Below are 23,904 nucleotides of genomic sequence, written 5' to 3'. Positions count from 1 at the left end.
AAGGTCGAAAAAAGGTCGAAAAATTCAGCAACTCCCTTGCTCTCTACCAAATTCCTTTCCAAAAAAAAACTTTAAAATAATGAATTCTAGAACAGCAGGACCCACAAAAGGATAGGGTATTTCCCCAAGTAAACTTAAAGGTTGGCAGGAATGGTCTTCCACCCCAGGGTGAGGAGAATAGATCAGTGTTCCAAGGCAGACAATGTGTCAGCATAGGACTAGAGGGTAACTAATTAGCACAGGTGGTAAGGGAGTTGGGCAACTGGTTAGAAGGCAATTACAGGAGTTCTTTTCCTAGTCCTGGGTGCAGGATTCTATTGTATTTTCCATACACAGATCCAGATCTGCGTTGTAATCCTGACTTCCAGGTCTAGAATGAAGAGAAAGAGTAGCACATTAGCAATTGTAGCCACAAAGGAATTGTGACCCTTGTCACAGTTCCAGGACAAAGAGGAGTGTTTTTGTTACCTCAGAGGCTAGAGCACAAGCCAGGAGAAGTAAAATATTCATCTCCTTAGATCATATCAATTTGGAAAAAATGCAAACTCCCAGAACTAGCTCTGAAATAAGCTACACAAAAAATCTGAACCTTAGTGCAGTGTACTCTCTTAAACAAGAACAACTTTAACAGTTTTTTTTTAATGAAAGGTTAAGGGAAAAGCTGAAAAAATAAGCAAACAACAACAACAACAAAAAGGAGGGATTATAGAAAAAAATTTATGGGCCATGTAAGATCAAAATACAAACTTAGAAAATACAACAAAATAAAAAAATGCTACATCCAAAGTCCCAAAGAAAAATGTGAATTCCTCTCATACCCCAAAAAAAATCTTTGGTAGGGCTCAAAAATATTTTTAAAAGCAAATAAATTAGGTATGGGGACAATTAGTTACAGAAAAAAAAATGCAAGTAAGTCCTGGAAGAAAATAACATCTTAAAAAATAGAATAAACCAAATCGTAAAAGAAGTACAAAAAATCACTGAAGCAAATAAGTTTTTAAAAAGAAGAATTGGTCACTTGGAAAAGGAGGTCCATGGAAGAAAATAATTCATTAAGAATTAAAATTGGATAAATTAAAGCTAATGATTCAATGAGTCATCAAAAAAACAATAACAAAATTGGAAAAAAAAGAAATAATAAATGAAAAAGTGAAAGATTTATTGGGACAACAATTGAATTGGAAAACAGGTTTAAGAGAGATCATTTAAGAATTATTGGACTACCTAGAAACCACAATAAAAAGAAAAAAAAACATCCTATTTACCAGAAGGTAAAATAGACATGGAAACTTTCTTTTTATTTGATTGCTTTGAAATGTATTTACTCCCTGAAAGACACACCAAAATGAAAACTCCCAGGAATGTTAGAGCCAAATTCTAGAACTCTTCAGCCAAGGAAAAAAATATGGCAAGCAGTCAAAAAGAAACAATTAGAGGTTGCATGCTGGGAGCTAGTATGGCAGAGTAAAGGACATTCCACTCCCCTAATCCCTCCATGTATTCAAAAAGAGAAAATAAATTTCCTCAAAACAAAGGAAAGCTGGAAGAACATGTATCACTGGGAACAAAGGAGGGAACACCTTAGATAGCACAGTATCCCCTAGAAGCAGCAGATCTTGGATCAGCCCATGACTCTGCCAAAGGTAATGAAGCTGTAGAACAGGAACAAACCCAGTCAGAGGCACTCCATATAGGTAGGGAAGGCAGAAAACCTTCAAATTCTCATTTGGCCTCAGAGCTCTAGGGCTACAAGGGTGAAGAGAGGGGAAACTAGAGCTACAGTGCCTTTTCTACTCCCACATAGCAGTAGAGCCTTGAAGCTACAGAGAAGCAGAGGCAGAGAACTAGAACCATAGTGAAATAACCTCATCACTCCCACATGGTAGCAGAGTTCCTGAGTCAGTAGAAATCAAGATAGGGGAGTCTGCCCAACCTAGGCCAGTTGACAGGAACAGGGAAGCAGAGGAGAAGGGAACAAACCAGCTAACAAAACAACCAGGGAACTGGTAACATGGGGTACTGAATAAAGAAGGGCAAAAGAGCTGCAAAACTCCCCTAAGAAAAAACCACCTCCTTGACAGATGTACCCTAAGGAACAAAGGGTAGCAAGTAATACCCCAAGTACCAGAGAAGAATAAACTAAAAGCTTGGGGTAGTACACCCTCTGTTCCAGAAACAAGAAGAGCTTCGACAGATAGATAACATAATGGGAGTAACTAGAAAATGAGCACAAGAACATTTTTAATATCTTGTAGCTACAGTCAGAATGACATAAAATGTAGTATTGTCTACATTAAAAAAGAGGGCCTTGATATTCCAGAGTAAAAAGGAGCTAGGATTACAACCAAAAATTGTCTACCCAGCAGGAAAAAATATATATTTTAATAAATTAGAGGACTTTCAAGCATTTGTGATAAAATGATTGGAATGAATGAACAATCTGATTCTTAAATATGAAACTCAAGAAGAGTATAAAAAGGTAATTGGGAAATAGAAATCATAAGGAATTTCATGAGGTTATACTGTCTACATTCCTATATGGGAACATGCTACTTGTAACTCTTAAAAACTTTTTTATGTTTGAAGGACTGTACATGGACATAAAGCACAAGTATAACTTGAGTATAATGGAATCATATTTTAACAAGTAAAGGGGAGATAATGAAGGATAAATATGATGGGATGATATAAAACATAAAATTAAAAGATGAGAAAGAGGGACACACTGGGGAAAAGAAAATGGAGAGATAGAATGGGATAAATTATCTCAGACAAAGGAGGCAGAAAAGACATTTTTATAATGGAGGGAAAGATGGGGATTTGGTAGGCAATGATTGAATCTTACTCTCATTGAAATTGGCTTAAGAGGGAATAACAAACACTCAAATGGAAATAGAAATCTACCTCACCCTACATGGAAGTAGGACGTAAGATCATTAAAAGAAGGGTGTGATAGAAAGGAGGATATTTTTGAGTAGGGACAAGGTGTAAGAGAGAGAGAAGGATAAACAATGGAAAATTTGGATAGAGGGAAATAACAGTAAAATAAAAAGTAACATATTTATAGCAAGTTTCTCTGATAAATACTTTATTTCTCAAATATATGAAGAATTGAGTCAAATTCAGAAGAAACAGAGGTCATTTCCAATTGATCAACAGTCAAAAGATATGAATGGCAACTTTTAGATCAAAGCTATCTATCTTAATATGAAAAATTCTCTAAATCACTGTTAATTAGAAAAATGCAAATTAGAACTACTCTTAGGTACTGTCCCATACCTATCAGATGGGCTAATATGAGAGAAAAGGAAAATAACAAATGTTAGAGAGGAGATGGAAAAACCAGAACACAAAAACACTGGTGGTGGATTTATAAACTGATTTAACTATTCTGGAGAATAATTTAGAACTATGCCCAAAAGTCTATAAAACAGTGATTACCTCTTCACCTAACAATACTACTACTAGCTCATTTCCCCAAACATATTTTTTAAAAAGAAGAAAAGGCTCTATATGTACAAAAATATTTTGAGGTTTTTTTTTAAGGTAACAAAGAATGTGAAATTGAGGGGATACCCACCAATTGGGGAATAGTTGAGGAAATTATGGTCTATGATTTTGGTGGAATACTATTGTGCTGTAAGAAATGACTTTCAGAAAAACCCAAAAAGGCTTACATTAATTAAGGCAAAATGAAGTAAGCAGGATCAGGAGCACAGTGCACAAAGCAACAGCAATATTGTATGATGATCAAATGAAACTGATTTAGCTATTCTCAGCAATACAAAGATCAATGGCACTTCTAAAGGATTTATGATGAAAAATGTTATTCAACTCCAAAGAATAGCCTCAATGCAGATCAAAGCATATTTTATTTCACTTTATTTTTTGTAAATTTTTTTGAGGAGGCAGGGGTTGTGCTTTTTCCCACATTACTAATACGGAAACATGTTTTTCACAAGTACATATTTATAGAATTTCTTATCTTTTCAATGAGGGCATAGTGAAGAAAGTGAGGGAGAAAATCTGAAACTCAATTAAAAATGAATTTTTAAAATTCCTTTAAATGTAATTGGAATAAAATACTAAATTAAAAATTAAAAAAAATATGAGGTTGGATTAGTATTGGAAGCAATGGGAGCCAATTTCTTTGAGGAGTCAAATAGCCACAAAAAGAGGATTAGAGGGATTGGTAAAGATCACCATCCTCTGTGACTTCAGCCTAGCAGAACTTGAATATTTGCAGTGCCAGAGCAATCTTTGAAAATATTTCCCAGTACTTTAACATTTTGAGAAGTGAAATCTTTTATAATTTGTTTTTATTTTAATACATCCCTTTGAAAATGACTATCATACTACTTCTTTAGTGTCTGTACCTCCAGAGTTATTGTCCCCTCTTTGGAACAATTCTTCACTTTGTCATTAACATGACCGCCACATCAATTTCCTTTCTCTTATTTTACCTACCCTTTGCCTTGCTTTAACTAGTTATTTTAATCATGGTGTATTATCAATTTTCTCTTTTTTGCATTCTGCTACCTCTTTTTCTTAGGCGTTCATTCTCCATTTTAAGTTCATCTCTTTCTGCTTCTCTTCTTTCTTCTCCTCCTTCTGTTCTAGTTCATTTCTTTCTCATTTCATTTATCTTAAATTCGTCTAGAGCTGAAGTCCTTCTCATTGTCTTCCTCCACTTAAGATCTTTAATATTTCCCCTCTCTAAGTTTTTCATCGTTATTCAAACACTCCAAATCTTCTTTCTAATTATTTTCCCTTATTCTTTAGCTTAATTCTTTCCCTTGTTCCTCTCAAATAACTTCCCACTGAAGATAAAAATATATTATTAGATTGAATGGAAAAGATAAGAGGAACCATCTTAAATTATTAAAAAAAATAAGGCCTCTTTCCCTTCTCTCACTTTCTATTCATCTCCATGACTTCCCTTTTTTAACTCCCTCATTATACCCTTTTCCCCATTCCCACCCTCCATCCTTTGAAACTCTTACCATGATGTAGATCTGAGGTTTCTGTCTCTTTGCCAAATTAATTATGTTAACTCCATTACAATAAAGATTTTCAAAACACCCATGGAAGTTCTTATGGGAAAATGATACTGATTTTCCAGCTGCTAGAATCCCTCCAAAGCTGAGCTTAGAAAGAAAACAGACATCAAAAAAACCATTTAATAATTTTTCTGACAACTTATTCACAACATAAATAATAAACATTTCAAATAGAGTAGCAAGAATAACAGATTGTCCAGATTTCCATTATTTTGCTTTATGGCTTTTCACTGTTGTTGGATGTGCTCATATCAAACAAAGGTTAAATATGTCAATTAAAGGAGAGATTCATGGGTCTACCAAATGTATATATAAGGGAACTTCTTTAATAACATACATTTTAGGAGTTAGCATAGACTTATAGTCTGATACCAGGCTTTTACTTGATGCAGTTACTTGGTGGATAATGAGTTGGGGGTTGATGTTGCTCATCATATATCAAAGTAATAATAAACCTGATCAGGACAGGGTTATTATATATACACATTTCAGTCTGTGTGTAAAATTGTAGGCTGTTACCCTTTGCCAATCCATTGATAAATTAGTCCTATTTGACTGTGGTAAATTAGACATAGAGCTGAGATGTTCATTTCCTGTATTTGTCAACGCCATTTCAAGCCTCATGAACAATAGAAGTTGTATTTCTGGCTTCCATAAAGATGAGCAACAAAGGACTGGACAGAGAAAATATTACATTTTGATGCAATTTAGGCACCATTGAATAGACAAGCTCAAAAATGCTCTCAGTCCCTTAAAAAAAAAACTAAGAAAATTAATATTAATCATATACTTATTTTTCATTCTTTATCTTATCAAGTAATGTAATTAGGATATGCTATTCAATTCTATGAGTTCTCATAGGTGACTTTATATTGTCAGGAGTTCCCTAAAACATGATGAAATTCCTCATGCTTGATTTAATGCTGGTGAGATTTCCAAAAGCAATTTTAAAAAATATTCTTTTCAATATTGGTTTCTCATCATTTGTGAGATGTTTTCTGAAAATGATATTGTGTCATTGTATGCTTGGATAAGAAAAGATTATCTATACTAATAATGTGCCACAATTCTAGGGAGGAGCCACAATATAATAAAAACTTCTTATTATTTATTGTTATCTAAATAGAAATTTCAGCAAAATTTTTTGCTATGATGAAAGGATAATGCCATAAAATCTTATTTCCTTTTGCTTATTGAATTGAATTTAAATCATGAAGTTTTATTCAATGAAAGGTAATTTTCACACCTCATAATTTAGGTCCAAGTAATTAAATTCTCCCTTTGCATGAAAATGTTGAGTATGTTTATCCACAGTAAAGTTTACTTGTTTATTAAAGTGCTCAATAAGGACAGAATGCCAGTGTTGATCATCCAAGAGGCTGCCCGTTGTGATGTTAATGAGGCTGTTAGTAGAATGCAGTTTAACATCACCTTAGGAGAGATAGAGAAAAAAAAAAACAAACTTCAGACCTTTTGAAAATTACAGTTTCCATGTTGTAATTCGGTATCTATCCTGATGATTGCAATTCCTTGGTTTCTCCACAAACTAAATATTGGTTGACTTGTCTTAAATAAGTCTTAAAAAGGGTAACTTTTAAATTGTGTTGTTTCTACCTTCTTAGATCTTTTCTTATATTCTATGTATTTCTGATATTAAAGAAAAACTTAAACTTTGCTAGAACTTATGCGTAAAGACGCATAGACTTCATTATGCTACTAAACAAGAGGCTTTTGGAGAGATTCAAATTCTCTAAATTATCCAGGCAAAGTAAGGCCTGTAAAAACCCTGGTTCTTCTAGCAGAGAGTTTTAGTACCAAATAGTTCTCTTTCCCAAGTGCTCTCAAACTCATAGCACCAGTCTTCTGGATTTGAATAGTAATACAGAGTAAGACTCCCCATTCTGTCCCCAAGACACCTGGTCCTACTAGATATAGATTACCCTATAAAACCCCACTGGACATTATAGGTTTTGATGTCCCCTTTCCCAGATTCCCCATCAGACCTACTCCTGTTCCATCATCATTAACTTGCCCACTGACTGTATTTCCCCTCATTAAAGATGGCTTCTAACTCTGTGCTTTGTATTGTGGTACTCTAAGCTTCATTGCACTAGTTCTTAGTGTCCCAAATCTCAGCCAAACTACATGAAGACTTTATATAAATTTAAAAAAGTTTTATGATCACCTAATCTTAAGCTGATGACATTACAGTAGTTATATAGATATATTATTATGAAAACCAAAGATCACTTGTTTTTTTTTCCATTATCAAGCTAATTTCAAGTACAAACATAGATAGGAAAAATAAATTCTGGCACATCATAAATATCAAAAGCTTTTAAACTGTTAATGGATGCAAAGATATTTAACAACATGCATGGGGGATCTAGTTATACTGGCGTACTCAGGCACACTGCATGCCTATGATTTTTAACATAAATAATATCTATTGAGCCATATAGTCATATGCTTTCTCATGTTTTTACCTGAATTAATGAATAAGAAGAGTTTTCCTCTTATTAATTCCAGAGTTATATAATCTCCATTTTGTCCTTTTCTGTGGAGCAGAATCCCATCACTTTCCATTGTTTTAAACTTAAAAGAAATGATATCTTTTAAGGGGCTTATGGATTTTTCATCAAATCTATAGAGCAGGAAACTGTTTCCATCAAAATCCACCACTTCAGATCCTGGAGATAAAGATATTAAAAAATAACTTTATTGTTTTTTTCTCTTAATAAAGGTTTATGAAGATATGTGTAGATTCTCCTTAAAGACTATAAAACTATAACCTATATGCTTAGAACTGTGATTTCATCGATATAAGGAAATACTGGTAAAGACATTTCCTTCAAAAATGTAGATCAGCCACTGTTCTAATAAACAAGGCTACTTGGGGGTCAAGTGCTTTACAGAAAAACAAAGGTGGAAATAGAAACATTGTCTTCTTAATTCCAAAGCCAACCTTTCAGATCTTCCATGTTAAAAGGCAGGGAATGGCAATGTGGAATGGACTTGTAATTCCCTTAGGAACTCATTGGTGAGGAAACTCATTCTGCTAATACAGTTTGATGCCTTTTCTTCAGCTTGCAGTTGTACAGAGATGATCATTATTGAGAGATTTCTAAGCCAGTGCATACAAGAGGTTGGACATGAATCTGCACTTTCCTGGTTTCTAAACCTCCCCTTCATGTACAAAGGGACATTGTACCTTTGCCATATATATTATAAGGCAACAAAGACATCATAGTTATCTATTTTATTCCTTGATATCAGGAATTGATGAACCTAAATAAATTATGCAGATGAACATAGAAATGATAATGTAATCTATGCAAAAGGTGATATTTTTCCCTTTTAAACCATTTTATGAATTAAAATGAAATCCATTATCAGAAATCTTACTTTTATATGTGCTAAATTCTCCTGCTAGAGTAATAATTAATTCTTTTTCAGTCAAAGGCTAAAATTGAAAAAAAGGCATAATACATGACAAAAAAATACAAAGGCTTGTTATTTAATACAGTATTAAATGATGTCCTCTGTAATATTTATTGGGAAAGGCAATGGGGGGATTGGAAAAATGGGGGATAATGGGAGGTTTGTATGGGGTATGGAGGAGAGAGGGGAGAGAGGGAAGCATTGCTCGGTGAAGCAAAGGAGAGAGATGCCCCCTGCTGAGAGGAAACAGCAGGGGTCCAATAAGGATTGTTTGTCCTGGAATGACTGAACTGAAGTCAGGTCCCTCTATGCCCAGAAACGATAGTCCACTTATCTGAATTCAGATATTTTAGCAGTAGACAGAAAGCAAACAAGAACAGTTCTAACCTTCAGAAGCCTGTGTCTTCAGGCTGAACCAAGAAGTGCATGCCACTCCAGACTGGGCTGAACAAGCTCTTCCTCCATCACCAGGAAGCAAGAAAAACCCCCGCAGGAAGGAAGTGCTAGTCACAAGATCCAACTGCCACTCCCAAATTGCCCCTTCCCCCACCAAATATTAGTCTAATTTCCTTTCCACACCTCAAAGTATTATGTTGCTCATCCAATGCCAAAAACTAAACTGATAATGAACATTTTAAATAAATAATTTGTTATCATATAAACTGCTATTCTGTGCTACCTGCATACAACTGCATACAACATGACTCTTTTCAAAAGCTTGCTCCAATGGATAACTGATTTTGATTTATGTAAATTGGACTTTTTCAAGACCACTTCATCTATGTATATTCCAAGTTAGAGAAAAATATAATATATATATACATATATATTTAATATCCATTTTTATTCTTAATTCTAAATATTATATCTTATATATTTTCTATTGACTTGTATAAAATATATCTTCTTTATAATGAGTAAAAGTAAAAAAATGTTCTGTCATACTAAGGTCACAAATTAGAAACTTTGCTATTCTTTCAACTTTTAAGTTTCTCATCTAGTAAGTGTCAAGGTCACATATACTAAGTTTACCTCAAAAAGAAAAAAATATCAGACTGATAATATAAAATAACATCTATCAAAATAACTTACATGGATAAAAAAAGATACAAAGGAGCTGATATTAGGTACAGAAGCTCACAGTGCCCTTCACACTTCACAAGTAAAAACGAAAAAAGTAACTGCTTTTGAAAGATACTTTTATAAAATAAATGAAGCTGTACGGGAAAGCCAGTAAAATAGGAAACTATTTTCCAAATGCTTACTGAGATCTTTCCAGTGAATGGAAAGTACTATCTATTTGCCAACCTAGTTTAACTTGGGGAAAAATAGAAAGAAAAGAAAAAGACCTAATTTCAGGTACATGAAATGTATTTAATTCAAATGATCCATCATTTTTAAAAGGAGTCATTTTTATTCACTACCTTTGAAAATCTTGTAAATTTTATAGTCAACCTTTGAAAATTCTAAGGTCTGATTTTTCTGTACCTTATTAATATATTTATATATATTAAATAAGGAGTAGTCACTTAAATGGAATAAATATTATATATTTCATTAAAAGTAGTCTAATTGAATACCTCATTCAACAGAATAAATGTTCATAATGAAAATATATATAAAATACAAATGTAACAGATTTTTATCTCAAGTTCATAGAAGTTCAACGTGCATATGTGTATCCCTCAAAGTAATGGTAATAATATTTATTTTTGATAAAGCCTTTGTAGCAATAAACTATCAATGAAGTTTTCTTTAGGAAATATCTATTCTTTGATTTCTTCTGCCCATTGTTTCTTCTTCTTTAATAGAATTACTCTATAATAGCAATATTCATCTTCTAAGCCATCAAAAGACTTTTCTATGAAGCATTTCCATTAGAGCAAAAAGAGTTACTAAAACATATCATAGGTAATTGAGATCATAAGCTATGACTCCAATAAAATACTATTTTCCTTGAAAATATTACTATTAGTGGCCTATCAAAATGCTTGGACTCAGTCTCAAACCAGATTGCTATAAATTGCTTATAAGCATTTAGACATATGATAATCATCAGATTTGAAAACATCCAGAAGATAAATTGGAAAACCTGTAAAAATCACCCGTAAGTAATACAATGCTGGCAATATAATTATAATAGTTCCATAGTTTTCAGTGTAATGTCATGGAAACTATTTAGAGACAGATGACTGGGATTTAATTCCTATCTCTGACTATGTCAATGGTACTTTGGGCACATTATTGAGTTATCTAATGTTGATAAATTTATTAAATATCACAAATTATAAATAGAGACACAATACTTATTTTCCAAATTCATAAAACTAGTATTTATACTATCTACCTAACAGAATTATTGTTGATAAAGTGCTACATAAATGGACTTCTCATTTATTTTTATTATAAACAATATACAATCTTCATTTTTACTTCACTTTAACATTTTGATGGACATGCAGACATTTCTTGGATTGACTGATATCCTTTTATGTCTTTTCACATACCAGTTTAATCTATAAAACCACAGTCTGGTCTTTTGTAAGCTTACAGGACCTTAAATCCTTGGCAAAATTTAAGGACAAAGTCAGATCATTGTTCTCAGTATCTGAGCTCTACCAGTTCAACACTTAGTTTTGGGTCTGATTTGAGTAGACTACTGATGGCCTCAGACCCGATCAGCCAGCTGGGAAATTCTGTTGGTTCAGAATAACAAACATTTAGGTTTCTCTGCTTTTCTCTGCTTTGTGGGATGGAATTCTGACCCACAAAACTATTATTATTATTTTTTTTTGTAACTTGCTCCTTGCTGGGGACACATCCCAGGGCAGTGACAGCTGCAGCTTGGACTGCCACCCCTAATCATAGGTCTTTTCTTTCATCTGGATCCACATGAAAGTGGATAGTGAGCAAAAGACCTAATAATTGTCACATATTTCTATACCCTGCACTTCACACTCAAGGCCATATAACATATTTTGCCTTAATAAACAATCTCTTCTTATGCTGGAATATTCATTATCTAAGTACTGGCCATAACTCATCTTTCACCCCAAACTCTCAACTTCCAGACTTTTTTCTCTGTCATTTCATCTCTCTGTGCTAACCTGGGAAGGAAAAATGATTCATGGTGATTTTTTTTACTTTTTTCTTGGATTTCCTAACCATGATTCAGTTTAGTGTTTTAACTAGATCTGTTTGAAAGAGTTTTACTGAAGAGAACCCATTGTATTTCTTCCTTCTTTTCCATTTTGACTTTGCTTCTTGGAATTCCTTTTTACTCACAGCTTTATCTTCATTAATTTTAGGGATATAATTTGATGCCTTCAGATCATTGTAATTTCTATGATTATTAGTAATTTTATAATTTTTTCAAATGATTACAGATACTGTTTATTCCATCTTTTTAAGATTTTATTTTCATATGCTTTTTTAAAAGAATAGTTCTTAACTTATGTAGTTTATATTAATTAGTTATCTCATAAAAAGTCAATGCTAATAATTAATATGGTCTAAAAAGATAAGTAGGGACATCATGTTCTACATAAAGGGCACCATAAATAATGAAATGATATCTTTCTGGTTGTTTGGTCATTTTCAGTTATTTGTCATTGCTGTTGCTTTCAATCATATCTGATTCTCTATGACTGTATTTGGGTCTTGGAAAATATACTGTAACGGTTTACCATTTCCTTCTCCAGTTCATTTTACAGATAAAGAAATTGAGGAAAATGAGGTAAAGTGACTTGAACAGGATCACACAGCTAATGCATGTCTGAGGCTACATTTCAACTCAGGAAAATGAATATTTGTAGTTCCAATGTCAGCACTCTAATCATTATGCAATCTAATTGCTGATGAAACAATAGAAATAATGAATATTTTATATACCTGCCTATATAAGCATGTATATTTGTATACATTTGTATACATATTTGTATTTGTATATATTTGTAACCAATCAGCACAGTTCCTGGAACAAAGTAAAAGCTATATGTATATGCTATTTTTATTATTATTATTACTGTTTTTATTACTAAATTGAAAAAAGGGACTATAACAATTGAGAACTACAATATGCCCATTTCTGACCAGAATAAATCTAACAAAAGAAAAATTAAAAAGTTAAGAAAATAAATGTTGGCAAAAGTTAGATAAGAACTACCTCTGATTAATGAATTGAATCAAAATTACAATGACATATTTTATATATTTACACATACATCTATGTGTACATATATGGGTGTGTATGTGTGTCAGTAATCATTTATTAACAACTTAAAGTGTTCCAGATATGATAAACTCTAAGAATACAAAGAATGATGAAGGACCAAGGACATCTCCTGCTCACAAAGCCACAGGCTATTACAGGAGACAACATTGAAACAACCATGTAGAAACCCTCTATCTATAGAATAAACAGGAAATCATAGAAGGGAAGTTGTAGAATTAAGAAGAATTGGAGAAGACTTATTTTAGAATGTGGGAAGACCTGAAGTGGAGATGAAGAGGGAGAGGATTCCAGGAATGAGAGGCGGCCATGAAAATGTCTGGTTTGGAGATAAAGTGTCTCATTCAAAGAATAGAAAGAAAAACAGTGTCACTGGATCACATTGTAGTGAGAAAGGTATAAAGAGATTGGTGAGGTAGAAAGGAGACAGGTTATAAAGGTCTTTAATTGCCCAAAAGAGAGTCTTACTTGATTCTGCATCTGGTGGGAAACTATTAGAGTTCTTTGAATAGTGGAGTGACATAAAATATATCCTATATATTAGAATGATGAACCAGACAGTTGAGCAGAGACTGGGCTAAGGCTTGAGTCAAAGAAGTCAACCAGAAAGCTATTACAATAACTCAATTATTTGGTGATCTGGGCCTGGATCAAGTTAGTAGCAGTGTGAGAAGAAATAAAAAATTTCATATATGAAAGACATTACAAGACAAAAATGAATTTTATATAAGCCAGAAAACCTGACCTCACAGAGAGAATATGCAGAGATAATGTAATGAGCATAAGGCTCAAAAAGCTTTGAAATATTACAGAGCCATAATCAACATAATGATCGACCTTCCAGAGGATCAATTATGAAAAATGTGACTCACCTACTTATCTCTTTACAAAGATGTGATGGAGTAAGTATGCAGAATGAGACATAATTTTTAAAAATTCCAATACAGGAATTTTCTTGACTATGCTTTTTTTATTATATAGAGATTTTTTCTTTTCCCGTGGGGAAGAAAATGGGAGGGAGAGAAAATAATTTTTAACTCAGAAAAAGTAATGATGTTTATAACAATTAAAGGTGCCCTAAGACCTCTAGACTTTAGTCTCCCAAGTCCCAAACACTAACCAAAAAGCCTGAATAACATAGGAAATTTTATACCTCATACCAAACTTAACATAGAAAATAAAACATTGATCAAGAGAGTGCACAAACTGCTGCCAAAAAGACAAAAAGAAGATATAAAAGGGGAAAAAGTCTAAAAATTAAACCAAGAGAAAAAGAAAATATGACTCAGTTAAAATTTTGCCAAAAGAGAGTCCAAATCACATATAATAATTATTAGAACTGGAAAAAAAAAACTTAGAAACCACACTACCAAACTTCTTCAATTTATTCATAAGGAAACAAGCATGTCCTTACTCTCAGAGCAGGGAATAAACCACTATCCACTGCTATTTTTAATATTGAAATTTGACTTTCTTAGGTCTAAAAGGGCCCTGAGCACATTGGCCCTTCTGCAGTACTGAGAAAATAGTTCTCTTAGTCTTTCCAAGGTCCCTGTGCCCTCAAGCTCAACAATCCTAATTTAGACAACTAGTAGCCTCAAAAAGGAGGAACAGGAAGCTGAGCATCCTCCCCATCTGTCTTCCCAAGATCCAGAGTTCATTTCTAGGACCACTGGCATTGAAGACATTCATTCAACTAAGCAAGGTCAGGCCAGGTCTTCCTCTCAGCCACTAAGAGAACTGGATCACAGGTCCTACCAGCCTCAAACTCTGTCTTATCCTACATACCACCTCCTTCTTTGCCTCAGGAATTCACAAAACCTGAGCTTAGAGCCTTAATAGATCTCTTCCTTGCTCTCACTAGCCTCATTATTGCATTCTGTACTGCCCTAACTTTTTGTCTTAGAGGAGTTGAAGTTCTATTTTAGCCTTCTCAATTTCCTGCTTTGGGGTAAATTTCCCATCCTGGGTCAAAGCCTTCTTACCCATATTCTCTTAATCAGTGTTACCTTGTTTATCTAAGTAGCCAGGACAAGTGGAGGGAGGAAATAATGATTTCAATTTTTAAAATGTCTTAGTGTGCCTTTGTAGAGAGATAGGTTTAACTTTTAAAGCCATACAAAATGAATTTCTATTTACAAAACCTCCATTTGCAATTTTACTCTATTATACTCTGTGTGTGAGACAGAAAGAAAACACACAAACACAAAGAGACAGACAGAGAGAGAGACAGAGAGAGACAGAGAGACAGAGAGAGAGAGACAGAGAGACAGAGAGAGAGAGAGAGACAGAGAGAGAGAGAGAAAGAGACAGAGAGAGACAGAGAGAGAGAGACAGAGAGAGACAGAGAGAGAGACAGAGAGAGACAGAGAGAGAGAGATAGATAGGTAGATAGAGAGAGAGAGAGAGAGAGAGAGAGAGAGAGAGAGAGACAGAGAGATTTTTAAATTCTTATTAGGATACAAAGCTATACCTCTGGCTGTCAGTTCTCTTAGGAGTTAAGTTACTATGTCAATTATAGGTGACCTAAATCTAGTTTGCTTAGTATCCTCATCTTATCTCCTCATTTAGAAGAAAGCAAGAGGATAAAGGTGCTTTTTAAAAGATTATAGGTGCTGCTATCACATAATCTCTGTCTTTTTTTAGCCTATGCATCTTAAATAAAGGGCTATTTCTTGTATTATTCAGAGTGGTCCAGAAGTGCTTTCTCTGGCTAGGATTCAGACCTCTGGTATAGAAAATATTCATATAGAAAACAAGGAGGTACTTGTTTATTCTGCAGCCTTGAAGATATATGATTCAGGTCCTTAGTTGTTCACAATCTATATATTCCAGAGATGTGGCATTATCTTTTTGTATTCAAAACTTGGCTCACCATTTTTAACTTTTACATCATTATGATTTACAAGAGAGATGAAAAACTGAGTCTGATATAAGGTGCTCTTTCTCTGAAAATGTAGCCAAATCAGAATAGTCCTTTTAGAGAGGGTCTAGAAGAATTGGTGAGACACTAAAGATACTGTTCTACATAATAATCATTTCATCACAAAGTAGATCATTACATCATAATTTTAGACTTGATAACTTTGAAAAAAGGATACATGCAAACTAACTACTCCATGACATAAAGTCATTATGCAGATAATAAATCCTTTGAAAAAATTTACAAGATTTTATTTATTAGCAAATAATTACAAAGGTTAGTATCTGAACGTATTTATTTGGATGAAATGCACTGAAAGAAAAAGGAAATTTTAATATGTTTTATATTCCAATTGCTATTCAAATTGATGGAATGTTAGACGAGGGTGTAAAGGAATTTTAAAAGTTATCAAATTGAAACTCTTCATTTTATAGAGGAGGAAGCTACAGTCTCAATTAGTAGTGACTTGTACAAGGTCACTTTTGTAGTAAGTATTAAAGTGAGAATTTTAACAGCCCTTTCTGACTCTAAATCCCATATTCTCCTCTAAACAGTGTATTATTTCATCCAACTCCTAACAAGATCACTGTGACTCTTTATATACTACCCAGTATTTTTGAAAACTGAAGGCATGAAAGGTTTTACGTTCAAATGTGTAGCATCAGATACTTCCTAGCTATGTGATTCTGGGCAACTCACTTAACCTCAATTGCCTAGTCATTACCTCTTTTCTGCTTTGGAACTAATATTTAATATCAATTCTAAGACAAAAAAGTAGAGGTTAAAAAACCAAACAAATAAAAACCTGAAGCCATATTCAACAATGAACAAAAGAAATTATAATTTTTAAAACATTCCCCAAAGCAGCAAAACAAAATATGAAAGATTATCTGAAAATATAAACTAGGTGATTATGGAAAATCCATGACCATGATTTCCAGGGGAAATGGTTAAATGGAAGATTACAGAAGAGCTAATTTGATCTTTAATTCAATCCAGTATTAAAGAAGCAAGAAGAGATTCTATTAATCAAAACTAACATTACCTAGTCAAGTACCATGATTTGACTTTCAGAATATTCCAAGCAAGTTAGAGGGATCTAAAAAGTCCAAGAGTTTGAGTGAATTGAAGTTAGTGTTATAGATAGGTGTATTTTAGCACAAAGGCATTTATTTCACAATGTCTCAGGATAAAGAAAATCAAATCCTAGAAATAAACAGTTTTGAATTTAATTAGGAAAAGGTATCCTCTCAAGGTTATGATCAAAGCATCCAGATGATATAACTAGAATTTGCATTAAGGGATAGAGTTTTGTTTTTTTTTGTAATACACATTTATTTTTGTTAACACCTCAAACTTTTTGGTCAAGTTCAGAAGAAGAGATGAAAGGCATGCATTCAGAAGAATCTAGTAAAACTTCTATGATATGCTATGAAGTGAGCAGAAAGAAAAGAACAATTTATGCAATGAGTATAATAACTTAAAAGAAAATAGCTTTGAAAGATTTAAGGACATGGATCAATACAATGACTAATCATAGCTTCAGAATACTGAAAATGAATCATGCCTCCCATCTCTTAGAAGAGAGGAAATGGATGCAAAGTATAGAATAAACCATATATATTTTTCAGACAGAACATATGTGAATGTCTTTTATTATTATATTTATCTATTAAAAGACAAGGCTTCTATTTCAAGGTAAGGGAGTGTGAAGGATAATTTGTGGGTAGTAATGATGTTGGGAAAAGGGGGGAAAATGGTCAGTGAAACATTAAAATAATAAACAGAAGAGAGAAGTTCTGAAGGGGGCATAGATAAATAGAACAATGTGTTACTATTGTATAAATTTAACATATACTCAAAAATACATTTAATCTAACAGAACCTAAAGGTTTTTTTAATGAAACACTTTTATCTGTTCTTTGTATTAAAAAAATTTCTCTTTCTTGATGTTTGTCAATTTCACCAAAAAAGAAAATGTTAAAAAAAAGCTTCAAGAAAAAAAAGAAAATTCCTGACCTCAATAAGGAACATCTGAATAATAGAGAATTAACTTTAATTTGATAGATGATAAATGAGATCTTAGTGAGAAGGACAGTAATCTATTCTATTAATTCCTTTGGCATGCCTCCAAGTATTTAAGTAGAAATATGTCCTTCCAAATAATTGGGGGAGAGAGAGAGAGAGAGAGAGAGAGAGAGAGAGAGAGAGAGAGAGAGAGAGAGAGAGAGAGAGAGAGAGAGAGAGACAGAGAGAGAATAATTAATCCCAGACTGTAGATCAGCAAAGGGGGACATGGGATAGCATACTAGCATACATGCTGAGTCTTTCCTGGCTATTTATGAAGTGAAACTTGGAAAAAAATAACCATTTTGTAACATATTAACATTTATGTTCTACAAATGAATAGAAGCTTGTTTCTGCTTCATTAAAGGAAAATATAAATCAAATCAAGACAATGCTAAGGTTCTCTGTAACAACTATAATAAAGCCACAGCACTGATGTGGAATGTAGGTACTTGAAATCTACATTACTGAATTGGGCTTTTAAGAGATGCAGAGGAAACACTCAAATGGCACTTGAAAAATCAACAGGAAGAAGTTGTTAGACATTTATGCAGTGGCATAAAAGAAAACATTGTAATTTAAAAGATGTTAAGGTATAAAACATCTACATTTGGCACAATAAAAAAGATGATGATGGCATCTAGTGAAATATATATGTACATGGACAGTGGATGACTTTAATAATGCTATTTCAGACTGACTAAAGTAGAGAGTGAAATGAATGCAGCACCTATAAGTGTTCAAGATTACAGTGTCAATGTGACCTAGCACTTATTATACACATGAACGTTGTGGTAAATTATTATTATTATTGTTACTGCTGGTATTATTATATACTATTTAACATTAAGTAGGATAACTAGAGGATTGTGAAGGAATTTTTAATTTATGCTTCCTAACTTAAGGCAAGAGTATAAGAAAAAAGTCTTCCTTTAGAGGATAATCTATTCTTTCTTTGAAGATTGTTATGAAAATAGACTCAAAATTTTTTTCTTATTAAATAATTTGAAAATAAAATTTCAGTAGTTGAGTGGTAGAAAAGGGAGCAGAAATATATAAAGAATCACATAACTGAAAGGCTGTCTAAAAGTATTTGAGTATTTATTGGTCCTCTGAATGCAAGATCCTTGTCCTCTGATCACTGAGGAAATAGAGACTAGTACCTGTTTCATCTAGTAAGTTTTTGATCTACCTCTCAAGTAGGGACAAAACATCACTAGTTCAGAAGAGATTTGTTTATAAAATCTTACAGAGGAGTAAAGTGGAAGATTATTGCATTGTCTCATGAATCAGAGTGAAGCTATTGAAGGAAAATAAGTTTTCATAATGAATGCCAAGAGGCTCAAGACTCATGAGGGCACTTATGCCCTAAATGTATGATGTCTTGGACTAGGCCTACTTCAGGTCAATACTTTGTGTTTAATTGCTATTAGAAAAAAACCTTTGCAGACCACTTGAGTCTAGGGGGCACAGAGATCAGTGTTTGCTAGTAAATATTCCTAATTTCTGTCTCTGGGAACCACTGGGAGGCAAAGAATGAGTGTGAATGTGAATAGGCAAAATATCCCTTTATCTCATATGAAGTATGTGGGTGGTACAATGCCAAGAGTGTAGTGTTTATTGTCATGTGTGCCTGAGTTCAAATACTGCCTTAGAAACTTATTACCTATGTGACCTGAATAAGTAATTTATCCTGTTTCAGAATCAATTTCCTCATCTATAAAATGAGGATAATGTTAGCACCAACCTTGCTGAATTGTCAAAAGGATATAAAATATCATACAATTTAATCTAACTGAGAGAGGAGCTCAACTCTAAGGAGATATAAAAGATGAGCCATGTGCTTAGTATAGGATGGAACCTCTCAACAAGCCTGGGAGAGGAATATGAAAGAGTATCTACCTCCATTGCCATGACCAGTGCCATAAGCAACAACTTGAAGAGAAGAGAATGCCAAGACAAAAGAGAGAAAGAAATTGCCACTACTTTCAGAGAATAGTCATGATGAAAATTCTAGCTCTTTGTTTTCAATTTTGTGTAACATTGTCACTGAACCCATTTCTAGTTCTTATATAACAATACAATGTAATATAATATACTGTAAAAAGCCATTAACTTTGTGTTGACCAAGTGTTCTCAAAAAAGAGAAAATGGATTCTCTAAGATAATGTTCAGTTTATGTGGATGTACTCAAGAGGATAAGAAGGAATAGGACAGTGAGAAATTTAGTGACCTTGTGAGAGAAACAAGTGAATTCATTTTTCAAATAACTGATTTCCTTTGATTTCCTTTACTGGGAACTCGAAAAGAATAAAACACATTTTTATGGATGAGCAGCATTATAATTAACCTAACATAGGGAAAAGTTTAAACTACGTCAATCTAGACTAAATTTGATTCCTTTAAGCAAAGAATGAGCTAAGCAGTGACATAAAGAAGACTGAAATTTTGTAAGATGACTAGAATGTTAGAACTGGAGAGATAGAAAGAGTCATAGCAGTCAACTATGTCAACCCATTTATGAAAGGAATCCTAACCACAAAATACCCAATAATTGATCATCCATCCTTTGCTTCAGAAATTCAAGGTGGGGGTAAGGGGACTTACACCCATTAGTGCAAGCCAAACTACTATAGGAAGCTTCTTAATGTTGGCATTTCCCCCTGATAACACATGTAAATACTACAACTTCTAGTAATTGCTTCTACTCAGTGTAGCCCTCTAAGCCCAAACAGAGGAAATCGTATTCTCCTCCATATGAGAGACTTTTCAATAATAGAACATTTTATTTATTACCAAAAAAAAGCATTTTAAACATCTTAGAGAAAAATGAATGATGGGAAATATTAAAAAGGGAAAATAAAAATAGATTAATGAAAGAAAATTAAGCTCATGATATTAACACAGATGAAATAAGGAACCATTGCCAAAGAGAGGCTGTTGATTTAATCCTTTGGATTAAGTCTTAAATTCCCTGAGGAGAGGTTTTGTGTTGCTTTTAGTTATTGTATTACTAGTGTCTTATATAGCATATAGTGGGAAACTGATAATTTTAAAAGTTTAGTTGAAATGAATTATTTCTGAAATTTTCAGGAGTTATAAAGGTAGAAATACAATTATACATAAGAAATGTCTCACTGTTATGTACACTTTTCCCACAAATTTTCAAGCTTACTTCTTACTGTCTTTATAGTTAATACAACAAACATTTATTAAGCTCCTACTTTGCTCCTACATTAGCATGCCCTCTCCATCTACTCTTGGGCAGGCTATATACTTGACATTTAAAATTCCATCTGTCAGATTTTACCTGCCTCAGGAAGTTGCCCTTGTACAAGTCCTCCTCAGTATGATTATGCTTCTACTCAGCACCTGATACAGACCATAAACTTAGTTTGTGCTATAGTAGTTAGCACTTCTGCAAATGCTATTCCAGTGTTCTCCTGACAATCTATATGTATATAATTTCTCATTCAGTATCTTGTAAGTTCTTTTATGATAGGTTGTATGTTTTTGTTTTTGTTTTTAACATCATTTTCAGGGCTAAAAGAAAATAGAAAATACTCAATAAATTCTTACTCTCTGAGTGAATGAATGAATAAGTAAATGGATGTCCTTGACCACTATAACACATTCATGTCTCTCTTTTTCAGTGATGGGTTTATGTACAAGTAAAGCATGTGGTCATCTACAAAGTCTCTTCTGAAGAATAATGAAAGCCCCACATTAAAAAAAAAGAAAAGGTCATGGCAGGAATTCATAACATGAAAGTGATTGTCTGGGTTAACCATTATTTCTAAAAGATGTGTGTTAAAGAGGTGGAGTCAAGAGGGCTGCATAGAGGCAGCAAAAGTTCAGAGCTCTGAAAACCCTTCCTTACCAATTACAAACTAAATGCTCCTAGGGGACTGAAAATCAAACCTAACAAGACAGAGCCAAGGGACCCTCCTGCTGGACTCAATTCAAAATGCCCCCCCAAAAAGCTTGAATTCAAGAACACTCAGATTTAAGGAGAAGGAAGAAGGAAGGTCCCAAGACCCCTTACCCACCTGGAGTTCTAATCTTCCAGTGGCAGCAGGAACCTCTGGGAGGCCAAAGGAGCTGGTCTGGAGGGAATGCCTTATGGGCAGGGCTGTGCCAGGCTCAGAGTGTCAAACACAGGTGGTGGGGAAGGAACTGGAAAGGGAGCACAGAGTGAGCAGCCTGGTCACAGCTGTGGAGACTCTCCATATTGCTCCAACCTTCCAAGAGGTTTTGCCCTCAGGGCACATCCAGCCCAACCCAGCTGGACTTAATCCCATCAAAGGTCTTCAGAGATCAGAGAAGCTCAAGCTCCAACACCCTTCTCACACAGACAGCACCAAGAGATCTCCTAACAATGCTCCAAGAGGGGAGACTGACAGAAAAACCCAAAACCCCCCAAAAAAAATATGAGAGGAGAAAGAGCACAGACAACTTTAGGAAGTAAAGAAGGGGTAAATATGAGCAAACAACATAAAAAGAAATAATAAATTACAATTGATAGCTTCTATACAGGCAATGAACAAAGAACAAACAGAACAGAGAAGGATGAGGGAACATCAAGCAATAAAACAGAAAACCCAGCAAATTGGATACAGGCTTTGAAAGAACTCAAAATACAATTCAAAACATAATTAAGAGAGGCTGAAGACAATTGGGAAAAGAACTTAAAAACTAAGATAAGTTACCTGGAAAAAGAAAATAGTGTCTTGAAAGCCAAAATCAACTAGCTTGAACATGAGGCAAAGGATATGAAAGATGAGGCAAAGTAGATGAGAGATGAGGTAAAGAAAATGAAAGATGACCTCCAAAAAATTAAAAACAGACCAAAAGGAGAAGGATGACTAAAAAGCCAGGGATGAAATCCAGTCTATAAAAACCAGAATACAACAACTAGAATTAAGTGACTTCACAAGGCAGCAGGACACCATAAAACAAAATCAAAGGAATGAAAACATTGGGTAAAATGTAAAGAGCATCTCATTCAAAAAATAGAAGATTTAGAAAATCGTTCCGGGAGAGACAACTTAAGAATCACTCTTCTACCAGGAGACCATGACAAAAGAAAAAGCCTGGACATCCTACTACAGGAAATTATGGAAGAAAACTGCCCCAATATTCTAGAACAAGAGGGAAAAGTGGAGATTGAAAGAATCCACAGATCACCGCCTGTACTTAATCCCCAACTACCCCAGGAATGTTATAGCCTAATTCAAGAACTATCAGACCAAGGAAATGATATTACAAGCTCCTAAGAAGTCATTCAGATACCACAGAACCACAGTGAGGATAACACAGGATCTGGCTGCATCTACACTGAAGGATCAAAAGGCATGGGATATGATAATCCAGAAAGCAAAGGAATTAGGTCTACAACCAAGAATCAACTACCCAGCAAAACTGACTATATTCTTATAGGAGAAAGTATGGTCATTCAACAAAATAGAAGAATTACAAGAATTTTTAAAGAAAAGACCAGACTTGAACAGGAAATTTGATGTCCAAGCACAGAACTCAAGAGAACCATCAAAAGGTAATTAAAAAAGAACAAAAAAAATGAATAACAAAACAAAACAAAACTTTTTTAAGAGACCCAATAAGTTAAAATGATATGTATCCCTATAAGAAAAGAGGTCATTAGTAACTCTAAAAAACTGTTGTTATCACCTGGACAGCTAGAAGAATTACACTTAGAGGGAACAGTGACAAACTGTATAGGATGAAATGACAAGACATAAATATGCATATAGATATATGTATACATAAATACATGTGTGCATATACATATATATATATACACAACTAGAGCTAAAAAGGTTAATACTAAAAGAAATGAGAAAAGAAACAAAAGGGGGTAAATTTATACATCACAAAGAAGTTCATGGCAGGAGGGAGGGAAACATCAATACACTGGAAGGGTAAAGAAGTTGGAGATAGGAAATACTGTGAATTTCAAAACTACTCAACCCTATTCAAACCATTCTTTAGAACATGGGATTTAGGTATTTCCTGATCAATAACAATAGAGATACTTGGAATAACAGAATCAGGTCTTGGAAACTACAATCTCCACCCTACTCAGTGTAACAAGATTTAGGAAGGGCTGCAGCAAAACTCAAGATTTAAATATTTGAGAATATGGCCTTCAACAGACATGTGCA

At 33.8% G+C, this 23,904-nt stretch overlaps 1 protein-coding gene across 2 annotated transcripts in view; it reads right to left on the bottom strand.

Annotated features, from left to right (window-relative positions):
- CNTNAP4 (contactin associated protein family member 4) overlaps window positions 1–23,904 on the bottom strand; it is a 677,206-nt gene that overhangs the window by 229,978 nt on the left and 423,324 nt on the right. For both annotated transcript variants that reach the window (XM_007497949.3, XM_007497950.3), the window contains exons 5-7: window positions 7,547–7,750; window positions 6,307–6,491; window positions 5,004–5,147 (exon numbers count right to left, since the gene is read on the bottom strand). In XM_007497949.3, the coding sequence (XP_007498011.1) occupies window positions 5,004–5,147; window positions 6,307–6,491; window positions 7,547–7,750 (533 nt within the window). The remainder of the gene's footprint in view (window positions 1–5,003; window positions 5,148–6,306; window positions 6,492–7,546; window positions 7,751–23,904) is intronic.

The sequence above is a fragment of the Monodelphis domestica genome, chromosome 7 (assembly GCF_027887165.1).
Source record: "Monodelphis domestica isolate mMonDom1 chromosome 7, mMonDom1.pri, whole genome shotgun sequence".
In the NCBI taxonomy this organism is placed as follows: Eukaryota; Metazoa; Chordata; class Mammalia; order Didelphimorphia; family Didelphidae; genus Monodelphis; species Monodelphis domestica.
This window is presented reverse-complemented; position numbering and strand designations above follow the sequence as displayed.